Source organism: Odontesthes bonariensis, chromosome 17 (genome assembly GCF_027942865.1).
Source record: "Odontesthes bonariensis isolate fOdoBon6 chromosome 17, fOdoBon6.hap1, whole genome shotgun sequence".
NCBI lineage: Eukaryota > Metazoa > Chordata > Actinopteri > Atheriniformes > Atherinopsidae > Odontesthes > Odontesthes bonariensis.
The window spans coordinates 9329157-9341620 of record NC_134522.1 but is presented as its reverse complement, the minus strand read 5'-3'; the positions used below and the strand labels follow the sequence as shown (position 1 = coordinate 9341620).

At 41.4% G+C, this 12464-nt stretch overlaps 1 protein-coding gene across 1 annotated transcript in view; it reads left to right on the top strand.

Annotated features, from left to right (window-relative positions):
• Positions 1-12464, top strand: part of crybg1a (crystallin beta-gamma domain containing 1a) — a 52874-nt gene that overhangs the window by 24080 nt on the left and 16330 nt on the right. The window contains exons 3-5 of the mRNA XM_075447649.1: positions 502-1952; positions 4207-5321; positions 6609-12115. Coding sequence (XP_075303764.1) covers positions 502-1952; positions 4207-5321; positions 6609-12115 — 8073 coding nt within the window. The remainder of the gene's footprint in view (positions 1-501; positions 1953-4206; positions 5322-6608; positions 12116-12464) is intronic.

Below are 12464 nucleotides of genomic sequence, written 5' to 3'. Positions count from 1 at the left end.
CTTCCAAATTCTACATCCTTATTAAGAGGCTTTGTGATGTATAGTTACAACTTTTTAAATAATTATAACATTTTCAGAGTTTCTGTAAGATTTAGCACAGTAAGAAACATGGCTAAATGAGCTTTGTGTTTAGCCCCTTTCAACATTTTAATGCCACTAATGAAAGATAAGAAGATGAGTGAAATGTGAACAAACAGCACATTTTACATGCACATTATCTGCAGATTAGCAGAGATATGCTTGTAGATCTTCCCTTTCTTTCTACTGATAATGCATTACCAGAATAATTTCTAACCTGGAGAGGTTTAACAACTGCAACAGTGGTTTGACTTGCAGCTGTAGCTGTAGGAAAGCTTTAGGCCACATGTGTGCCACATAGTATAACCTTTAGTTTTCTTTCTCTTTCCTTATTTTTTTTGGCAAAAAGAAAAAAGCGATGACAACTTCCTTTCTCACCTCATTATTCATCTTTACGTTTGCTTCTTGTTTGTCCTCTTTCAGAATTCGGAGGAAAAAAAGGGAATGTTTGGTCGCCTCAGCAACTTCTTCAACAGTCGCAAGAAGCGGGGCAGCGACAGGCATCATTCAGACACTAATACCATTTCAAGTTCACCTGCATCTCCTTCCTCTCCACATTCGCCCCAGTGTCCACAGGAGGATGGGTTAAAGACTCCCACTCCTTCTCGTAGAGACGGCGAGCTAACAGGGCGACATTACGGCGAGTCCCGACCCAGAGGTGAGCAGGGTGACACCCTCAGCCAAAGCTCCACCCCCAGCGCCTCAAGCGTGGTCTCTCTGATGAACGATGATGCACAGCTCCCGTTTGCAGACAGTGACAGCAGCGGCAGGAGCAGTGTGAGGGAGGTGCTTGTGTGCAGGGTTAGCACAGCTAATGGTGAAAGGACTTCTGGAAAAGCGACACCCACTACTGCGGAGCTTGCACCTGCCATTCATCCAAATTCAATTTCAAGCTCAGATTTGGGCTTTGCAGAATCAGTGGTGGGTGAAGTTAGCAGGAGGCTGCAGGTTAACTTGGAAGACAAGATCCTGAGTTCCAATGAAGATGGCATAACTAGCCCAACCTCCCTGATGGCACTTAACAGCCCACTTTCCTTGACCGCTGAGACCCCAAAGTCTCCGAACTTGACCTCTATAAGCGTAGCCTCAAAGAAAACCTTTGTGAAAGTTGGGGAAAAGGGGCACAGCACTGCACTTAGAGGAATAACTTTAGGCTCTCGCTCATCCACATCACAAACCGCCACCGCTCAGCAAGAAGAAAACTCACATGTAGAGAGGGTACGCTCAGAAGTCAGGACTAGAGCTCTGATATCCACCAGCAGCCTCTCTGGGGAAACTACAGCCACTACACAGAGCCCTTTACCAGAGAATGAGCAAGTACCCGGAGGGGATTCTCCTGTCCAACTCCACAAAGCTATATGGGTGGAAACACACCTGGGAGAGGAGGAGGAAGGGGAGAGGGAGAGGGAGGGGGAGAAAGGAAAGGATACAATTAAACAAGAAGAGCAGGGCTTGAGAGCAGACTCGCCTCCCGTGCTGGCTATACCTGTTACTGTAATACCTGAGTACAACACAGTGACGCAGGACGCTGAAGATAGCCCAACTTTCCCATCAGAGAGTTTGCTGTCCGGTGGCAGCTTGCCAGAGTCAGCCATCTCCTTGGCAGCGACGACTGAGGAGTTCCAGACAATCTCACCACAGCCGGACGAGCCTGACACTGGCGGAGTCTCAAAACAAGATTCCCTTCAGGAGAAAAGCACATTGAGAGAAAATCGTGTGACACGCAAGACTGTGAATCTGCCTTCGAAGCACAAGGTTTTTGCCCAGAAGGTGTTTATTAGCTCAGAAACGAGCTTGGAAGGCGACGAACTGGTGGGAGAGGAATGCAGCGAAGATTCCACTTCAAAGACCTCAAACACAACAGAGGTGAAACTGTGAGTATCAGTCTATTTAGATTTTCCGTGGTTATGTTGGTTACGTGTGTCCCTTTCTTCTTTGGAGAAGCAGAAAGCAGGGGAGCTGAAGAGAGTTAAGCCTGCATGCAACCTGAGCTCTGAGTTCCCATATTTCATTGTACTCTGAAAACAATCGACTTAGCCTGAAGTGAGGCACTGAAATATTCATGTAGAGTATGTCTAATACTTGACTATGTTTTCTAAAGTTCTGTAGATTAAGTTTAACCTTTACCTAAAATTAGATTTTTACTAACTATGTGATGAATGTCGAGATGCATTGAGGAAGTGAGGATTATTAATTATTTTCCCAAGATTCAATTGAAATAAGAGACACCCCCCTGTGTTTGCCTTTGGTGTGTATTCACTATCTGAATAAGTTAGGCTTTACTGAACCTGAGAGGCAGCAAGCAACTGTTGCCTCCACCTTTCTGTTTGAATTCACTTAGATGTATGCTTATAGAAAGAAAGGTTTGAGACACACAGTTTATACAGATGCTGCTCTAGTTGCAAAGTAAGGTAAAATAGGTAAAACATAAGCTCACTGAATATGTTTGAGCAGTTGTGTAGTTCAGGCTGCTGACTTGTGCCTGAACCAGGTAAAAATCCAAGATTCGGCTGGGCTAGTTATGGTCACAGGGTTAGACAGTATCTATAATGAGGATATTCAGACCATATTCAAATACGCTGGCATGCCGTCCAAAAATCACACGCACAAGGTTGGCTTTGTTTCAGTCAATAAAGTGACATCAACACCGACTATCAGTCTGGTACTTTGAGGGCACTCTTATCTGACCTTTTGCTGTTATCTTAAATAGAAAAACGTATAGATTTAGCAGAGCTTTATTTGCCTCATAGGTGTAAAGTGAAACCATTTAACTGCAACTTCCACAAAAAAGTTGAAAATTTGAGCTGAGAACAGTGACCTCTAAACACAAAATATAACAAATGAAATACGAGGCATTTTCTTTATTTGGAACGGAGGTTTCTAACCTTGAAGAAGAAGAAAAGATGGTCAAACTGAGTGAATACAGCTTGCATGCCCCTCCCCCTTCATATTTGCTGTGCCTCAGCTCTACCTTTAAAGACCCTCCCTCCAGAGGAGGCTGCTTGCAAGCACATGCTAGTAACCATGGTAACTATAGAAGTTACTGACACCGATTTGAGTCTCGTCCTAGCTCTGATTGGCTGTTTATTCTGTTTAATCCTCTTTATTTATTTTCATGGCATAAAGACAATTTATAGAATAATTGTTACTTAAGTAACTAATCTCTGCTTTGAATGATCTAAAATTCTATAAGCCTAAACAATGTTAACCCTCTGAGGTCTATGATCACGCAGGCGTGATCAGGTCACATGACATCATTATGGTTCAGACCCCAGAGGGTTAAGTACATATACATTTATAATGAATAAATACTTCTCCTGAATATAGTTGTTGTTTTTTTTCTTTCATGCAATTTTCATTGTGTGGTATGAAAAAGGATTTGAGTACTTATATCAATGTGATTGCTAATATTCAGTTAGAAATAGGTTAAAAATAAAGCATTATGTCTTGACCCAAAAATGACTTAATCTACCCTGGCTCAATCGCTCTGAAACTGACTTTCTGATGGACACTTCAGATGAGGCTCTGAACTTAAAGATGGAATTTGTAAATGCAATTTTACACACAGCTGTGGTGGTCGGGCAAGTTAAAAAGTGATAGAAATACCTCATTCATAGCACCGTAGTAGTGAAATAGAAATAAAATGTTGATTCCTGAACAGTCTGAAGCAACCAGTTGTTTCTTTGAAAGAAATCTTGTGACTTTAATGCACTGAACACTAGTTGAAACACGGCTTCAGAGAGCTGCCCCTCACTTCTTCACAAAAGAAGAGGCCTGTGTATGAGGAATAGCAACAGCCAATGGGAAAACGCTTCATCTTTGCTCGCTGACCAATGGTGTCATTTACATCACTGCCAGTGACATTTGCATTTGTAAAGTCCAGCCACGTAGCAGTACTCAAACTTATTCATACCTTAGTTTCAGGACCACTGTAAGGGACACTATTGCTTATAGATCTCCCTTTTATTTGAAATGAAATATTAGTCATGAGTGGAAATCTTTCTATAAGAATATCTGACAATAAATCTACTTGGTCTAGTCTAACATTACAGAAAAACAAACTGTGTTGTCATTTAGGCAACTGTTAAATAACCCTGTGCCTCCCTCTCTCTGTCTCCTCTCTGACAGACTGCCAAGCCTCCAAAACAACAGCGATGCCAAAGTCAAATATGCCAACCTTGAACTATCTTCAACAAGAAATGAGACCACAGAGTTTGACACCAGCCCTCCTGAACCCATAATCAAAGAGCAAACAGACTCTGATGTCTCTGGATTTGTTGATCCCTCTGCAGTTTCAGACATGTACAAAACAAAGTCAAAATCTGGGGGAAAAAGTCAAGGAACTAACCAGGCTGCTCAATCTAAACGAGGGGTTAAAGGAGCAGTAGAAAGTCAGCATACCACAGCAAGTGGAACAAAGACCCCATCCTCTGCTGCTGGAGCTAAAGGCAAGAATGTGATGACAAAGGCAAAGGGCTCTACAGAGGGGATAAAAACAGAAACTTCCAGTGTTTATGCTACACAAAAGGAACACAGCAGCGAGAAATCAGTTTCTATGTTACCAGGGTTAACAGATCAAAGCACCAGCAGTCCCTCAAGTGCTACAGGCTCAAAGTCTAAAATTCCCAAAAGGTCACCATCAGATTCTGGTGTGAAATCACCAGTGACATCTGATAAAATATCAGTACCCGATGCCTCAGGGTCAGCAGTCCCTCCCAAACTGCAAAAACAGCCAAGACCAAAAGAATCTGTGAAATCCCCAACTGCTACAACCAAAGTTGGCAGGAAACCAAGTTTTGAGGAAGCAAAAAGTGTGAAATCTGTGTCAGGGAACATTTCTCCTACAAAATCCAGCAACAAGACAGGGACAAAGCTTATTAAGAGAAAGTTAGATGAGGGCTTTGAGTCTGAAAACCTTGTGAATGGTACGGAGAAGGAGAATGAGCAGAGAAGTGCGAAGGCAGGACACCCTCCTGACACAGAAAGCCTTGAACATCAGCAGCTGGAGAATAGTGCCTCATTGTCATCAAAGAGTCGGTTACCCGTTTCATCTCCAACAAAAAAGAGCGACGATATAACTCAGACAAGTGGCCCCAAATATAAAAATGTTTTGTCCAGTCAGACAGACTCAGATACAGCTAAAACAACCCAGAAGCAGAGTCATGAGCAACAGGGAGTGATTCCTGATGAGGAGAAACCTGGAAGTGAGACACCAACCCTGCTCTCTGAAAGTCCCAGGAGAGGTAAGAGCACAACATGTTGTCTAAGACTGTAATTATTGTCTCAGGTATAATTGTGTTTATTATTTGACAAATATAGAAAAAGTCTTGTGCGATAATCTTCATAAATTCCGGAGGACTCATCTTCGTTGATATTTACATCAGATTGATGAAGGAAGGCTGGCTGAACCTCACTAACCACCACTGGTTCCAGTCTGTTGCACAACTGATATTCATGATATTAAAAATACACACAAAACATAACTGCAGTAAAAATTACAACACAACTGACTCAATGACTTGGTGTCTGCCTGCATGAAGCCTACGAACCAAGCATCCGCCGCCTCCTGTCGCTACATTGTGTTTCTGGTCAAAAAAAGAGATGAGATACTAATGTTCCCTACTGAACAGTTTAATGTTCAATATATCAACCAAATATATATCCAACTGTGCAATTTAAAACACTGTATATATATGTGTATGTACAGTGTATATATATATATATATATATATATATATATATATATAAATATATATATATATATATATATATATATATATATATGTATGTCCTTTATTGTTTATAGTGTTTATAGAGTTATTTTAATTCCTTTACTATTTTGGTATTTTATTTTATTTTTTTATCTATTGCTGCTGCTGCACATTAAAATTTCCCCACTGTGAGACAGATAAAGGTATTCGTATTCGTTTTCATAAAACGTGAAGTACTTTAATATTACATAGGATTAAACAGGTATGATGATATCAATATGTCGGTGGTATTGGCTGATAAAAGGTTTAAAAATCAAATATAGGCCAAAAATCAATACAGGTCAACTCTGGATTGGTTGTGGCTAATTTCAGGACAGTCACTGGGAGAAGATGATCCTGGATTGTTAAAGTCTACAAAATATGACAAATGTGTTTTTACCAAGTATGCTATGGTCAGGGCTACTAAAGATGGGCACAGCTCATTTTATCTTTAAGGAACCACACATTTACAGACCGTAACGTCACACATGAAGCCTCAAACATTTTTTTTATTTCTTTTTTTCCTATTTATTTATTTATTGTTCCAAACACAACAGAACCGACTAATCTTCAGTTTTAAAGCTCAACAATTATCGCTTTATATCTTGTTGGTTTAATCTCTACATAAACTATTCTGAGCAAAGAAATCTTCTTAGGTTGTCAGCACCTTGTTAAGGTTTTTGAATAAATGTTGAGATATAACAGTTAGTTATATAAGTAAATTTTTCAGCCTTTCATTCCCAGCTCTGTTGAACAGACCAGCGTTTGTTTGTGTTTCAGGCACTGGAAGCATGCAAGTAATGAAACCATCCAAACACTTTTCTAAAAGAAGCATTAGCCATGAAGAGAGTGATACTCCAACCACCAGTCTTTCTCCACCTCCCACCAAACAAGAGAAAACTGTCTTGTCAAGGTTCGCCAAGCAAAATGACAACATCAAACAACACCATAAATCGCCTGTAAAGGATTCAGCTGAGACCTCCTCGTCTGGGAGCAAGCTTCCCACAAGAGGAGCACCAAAACAAAGCGGTCAGAGAAGCTTCAACAAAGTCAAACCCAGAAATCTTCAACAATCAACTAAATCAGAGGATTCAAATAAACTTACAGAGACAGCTGTCAAAGCAAAAGAGACTTTCACACCAGATCCAACTGAGGAGAATGAAACTGCTTTCGTATTTGAGTTCAAGGCTTCAGAGGAGAACATGCAAGCCTCAGATAAAAAGATCATTGCATGTGACACCAAAATGAAAGAAAAAGAGACAATGATATTAGAGACGAGCATAACCAGTACTGCAGCTGGAGAGATTTCAAGAATCCAGTCATTACAAAACTGCGATGCAACCATTACAGATGATGCTCAGAGAAAAGTTGGAATAGTTAAAGACTTGGGAACTGAGGTAAAGCCAAGCAGTGATGTTTACAAAGCAGCTCCATCTCAGACACACGTTCCAGATTTAAATAATGCTGAAACGGCCAAACAAACAGAAACTGAGATTCCACCAGAAAATGTGTCTCTTGTTCAGAGTGACAACACGACACAAAAAGAGGAAACTCCGTCACCATCAAAGAATTCCCCCACCGTCAATGACAAAGACGCTTTAGAGAAATTAACAAGTAGCACGGACATCAAATTTATCCAAGAGAAGGAAAAAAACACTGCAGCTCTGAGCACGGACACAACACCAGCTGATGGAGATGTAAGTGATATGTCAACCAAAGCAGTGCTGAATGCAGACATTCACAGTAAGAAAAGGATCCGTTCTGATCAGGAAGCTATTATGCCTGGAAGTATTTCCTTTAAAGGAATAGATACAGTCACTTCTACAGCAGAGAACAGAAAAAGTCTTCCTGCTGAATTGGCCTCAAAAGACCAAAATCCTGAACCAATAGTTGTCCACTCAGACCCTCTTGCCACTGGCTCAGATAGCACTAACTTGGCCAACTCAGAGGAGCTTTTGAAGGATCAAACCACAGATGAAAACGACAGACTGTCTCACACACTTGGGGTGGATTTGGCGAAGGATTACGTGGTAGAAAAGGAGAAAAGTAAAGAGGAGGTTGGCGGGACACCAACTGAGGCTTTGGACGTTGAAACAGAGACTGTGACTGTCAGTGAATTGCAGAAGAATGTTGAAAACCAGCTGGACAAAGAGGCTCTTTTATCTGCAGGAGAATCTGAAAGAAGGGAGAAAGATTTGAAACCAAATGAAATGCTTAATGACGCAGCAGTAAAAAGCACTGACTCACAGAACGGTTGCGAAGAGGAGCTGAAAGACAGAGCTATTGAGGATAATGCAGAGAAAGCCACAGAGAAACCAGCACATCTGTCATTAGAGGAGGAATGCTTGCAGCCTGAGGCCAAGGAGGAACCACAGACAGTAGTTCCAAATGTCCTGGAAGGGAAGAGGACAGAGGCAGAGCAAGGAAGGAGTGCAGTTCATGAAACTACAGCCAGTGTGGCTGATAGAGAACAACAAATCCTTTTAGAAGAAAAGAATACAGAGAAAGAAGAGCGGCAGATAAAGGCATCAACAGAGAAAAATGAACAGGAAACCAACCAGCTTCTGACCAAAGATGGGGATGTCAGGGATTCAAACAGAAATCTGGATAACAAACATGCTGATGATGTAAAGGAAAAACCAACTCCAGAGAAAACAGCCATCGACACAAAAATATTGGCTGCTGAATCTGAAGAAGACAACAAAGAGAAGGAGAAGGTGTTAATACCCAGAAACCAAAGTATGGACAACAAACATAACAAACGTGCTGATGATGTAAAGGAAAAACCAACTCCAGAGAAAACAGCCATTAACACAAAAATATTGGCTGCTAAATCTGAAGAAGACAACAAAGAGAAGGAGAAGGTGTTAATACCCAGAAACCAAAGTATGGACAACAAACATAACAAACGTGCTGATGATGTAAAGGAAAAACCAACTCCAGAGAAAACAGCCATTAACACAAAAATATTGGCTGCTAAATCTGAAGAAGACAACAAAGAGAAGGAGAAGGTGTTAATACCCAGAAACCAAAGTATGGACAACAAACATAACAAACGTGCTGATGATGTAAAGGAAAAACCAACTCCAGAGAAAACAGCCATCGACACAAAAATATTGGCTGCTGAATCTGAAGAAGACAACAAAGAGAAGGAGAAGGTGTTAATACCCAGAAACCAAAGTATGGACAACAAACATAACAAACGTGCTGATGATGTAAAGGAAAAACCAACTCCAGAGAAAACAGCCATCGACACAAAAATATTGGCTGCTGAATCTGAAGAAGACAACAAAGAGAAGGAGAAGGTGTTAATACCCAGAAACCAAAGTATGGACAACAAACATAACAAACGTGCTGATGATGTAAAGGAAAAACCAACTCCAGAGAAAACAGCCATTAACACAAAAATATTGGCTGCTAAATCTGAAGAAGACAACAAAGAGAAGGAGAAGGTGTTAATACCCAGAAACCAAAGTATGGACAACAAACATAACAAACGTGCTGATGATGTAAAGGAAAAACCAACTCCAGAGAAAACAGCCATCGACACAAAAATATTGGCTGCTGAATCTGAAGAAGACAACAAAGAGAAGGAGAAGGTGTTAAAACCCAGAAACCAAAGTATGGACAACAAACATAACAAACGTGCTGATGATGTAAAGGAAAAACCAACTCCAGAGAAAACAGCCATTAACACAAAAATGTTGGCTGCTGAATCTGAAGAAGACAACAAAGAGGAGAAGGTTTTAATACCCAGGAACCAAAGTATGGACAATGAAATAACAGAAGCAGAATCCGGATTTCCAAATGTTAACCTAGAAAAGGAACTTGAGAACCTTAAACCCCCAGAGAAGATATCGGAGAGACATATTTTACAAATGGATACCACTCAAGAGCGAAATACTTTAAGCACTAAAGAGCAGAGTGCCATAGCTGTTGGTGATCAGGATGAGAACATTACAATACCAGAGAACTATGCATCCACAGAATCCACACATCCACAATCTGGCTTAAAAGAGAGACCAGAGACAGTGAGAACAGAAGCTTCACAAGGGGCAACAGAAAGCCAAGTCGAGGAACTCAAAGTTACCAGCACTATAGGTCATAGTGCTGATGAAGCTAAAGATGGTACTCAAACAAAGGATTCATCAGAGGAAAATTTGGGAAGTGGGACGGCAACTGCAAATACAACTACTGAAGTTCTGCAGGACCAGACATCCATTTTGGTTGGAGGTCAAGACAAGATGGATGAAACTCAATATGCAAACACTGTAAGCACTCACACTGAAGGTACCAAAGAAAGGACTGAAGTCAAGGACTCATCACTTGAGAGTTTAGTGAATGAGGAAGCAGCTGCAGATTCTCAGAGTGAAGTTAGAAACCAACAGGTCCAGAAGCCCATAACTGTTAGAGAACAAGATGCCGACCTAATGAAACCAGACCAGGAATCTGAACTTCCTGACCTGAAACAGAAAATAAAGACGGTGACAACAGAATTCCGAGGGGAGCCAACAGAAAGCCAACTTCAAGAGCTAAAAGTTACAACCACCATAAGTCAGAGTGCTGAGGGAGTCAAAGAGAACGCTGAAATCAAAGACTCATCAGTAGAGAGTTCAGTTGATGATATTGTAGCTGGCAAAGCTGAAATTAACACCAAAAAGGACAAAAGGATTACCACTGCCAAGGATAAGGTTTCAGAAATTAGGACGCCAGAAAGAGAGACCCATTCCACAGCACCTGATGCCAAACAAGAACAGGATCCAAAGACTGTCGCAAGTAAAGTTCAAGAGAAAGGAATAAATGATGCAAAAGTAGGTTCCACATCTGAAAAGACAGCTATGAAGATAGAAACAAAACAACAGCAAAAAAGCCTGATAAAAGATGTTGAAGTTGGAAATACGGTGACAAAGGATCAGCAGCTCAAACAACCAAAGGTAGATGTCAAGCAAGAATTGGAAAGCATTTTGGTACAAAATGTATCAAGCACAACAGGTGACGCAGACCAAAAAGAAACCTTCTCTACTGGTATAGTTGAACTCCCCATTAGCCCTGAAGCTCAGAAGAATGATGGAGACGGTCAAGAAAAACCCCCAAAAGGTGAGTCAGCTGGGTCTTTTGCTGCAGGGGGTCATTTCAAACCGGGACCACAGAGTTCAACGGAAGAAAAACCGCCTCCAAAGCCCACAGTTGATGGCAGTTTGTCTCTTTCTGCTCCAATGAAATCATCCACTCCACCCTCAAGTCTCCAGCTAAAGAGAGAGTCTCCATCTACCTGGTTAGATGTGGAGGATCCCCATAAACCGAGAAAGGACCGCAGAAGAAGAATAAATTCATCAGCCAGCGTGGATGAATTCTTTGAGGCTGATGACGTTAATGATTTTATTAGGAGCATTAAAGAGGGTGGAATCCCCTTTTCAATACCTCTTAAGAGGCACGTCCGTAAAAAGTACCTATCTCCACCTTTTGCCATGCCAGCTATCAAAGAGGACCGTTTTGAGCGAACATTTGATCCTGGTGAATTTCAGTTTGGCCTCAGAAAAAATGGCCGAATCTTTACGGATCTTTCACCAGCTCAGGTGATTAAACAAAAAGCGGCCAATAGGGAAGGTCGAAACCTGGAAGAAGGTTCTCAAGACAATACCTCAACACAGAAAATGAAAAGCCTAAATGAGGATGGAGGAGAAGATGGGGTCAAAGAGGAGACCCAAACTAAAGCCGGAAAAGAAAACGGACAAAACAATCAGCCTGGGAAGGTGACCTCAAGGCTTGGAAGGATGTCCATCCTCTCCGGCTTGCTGAGCTCTTCTCGGTCTTCCAGGAAGACCAGAGAGGAAGCTACCTCTGCCTCAGATGTGACACTCCCATCTAAACAACAGGAAAACATGTCTTCACTTGGACAGCTGGAAGTTATTGACTCTCCTCAGCCTGCTGTCACAACTGATAATGGGAGCGCGAAAGTCACAGATCAAAGCCCAGTTATGGGAGGTGGATTAGGCACAGTAAGTGAGTCAGCACTTAGCCCCTCCTCTCCTCCTCTGCCCACATTCTCTGAGATAAAGCTGCCAGATCATTTAGAGAAATACCTCCTGAAGAACAAAACTGAGTCAGATACCTCTCAGGGCTCTTTGCAACCAACTAAAACCAACCTGAATTCTGGTGTTATGGACAAGGCGTCAGCGGCAGATCTACCAGCTGTACATGTGGGCCTGAAGGGCCCACCAGGACCGCCTTCATCCACAAACTACAGCCAGCAGACCTCTCAAAATGGACTTTCTACCAAAACTAAGGTAGGCATTCCATCTTGAATTATAAGCTTCTATATTTCACTTAGGCGTTTACTAAAAGCTGTAAATGTACTGTAAGTTTGTAGAGATGTTTTTTTTAATGGGTTTTTCATGCAAACCATATATAAAAAGCATTCGTATTTATATAGTTAATCTCCATGGTGATACGTGTCCTGGTTTGTATCCTGTTTTGTTTTATGTCATGCTGTTGCAGCCAAGTCATGAATCATTTGCAAGCAAGGACAAGAAAAACGAACATGTCCTCACTGTGGAATTCTTCACAGGAAATCTTTTCAAAGTTCGGCTCATGAAAAGCATGTTTACCACATCCTGATAAGATATTTGTATCAGC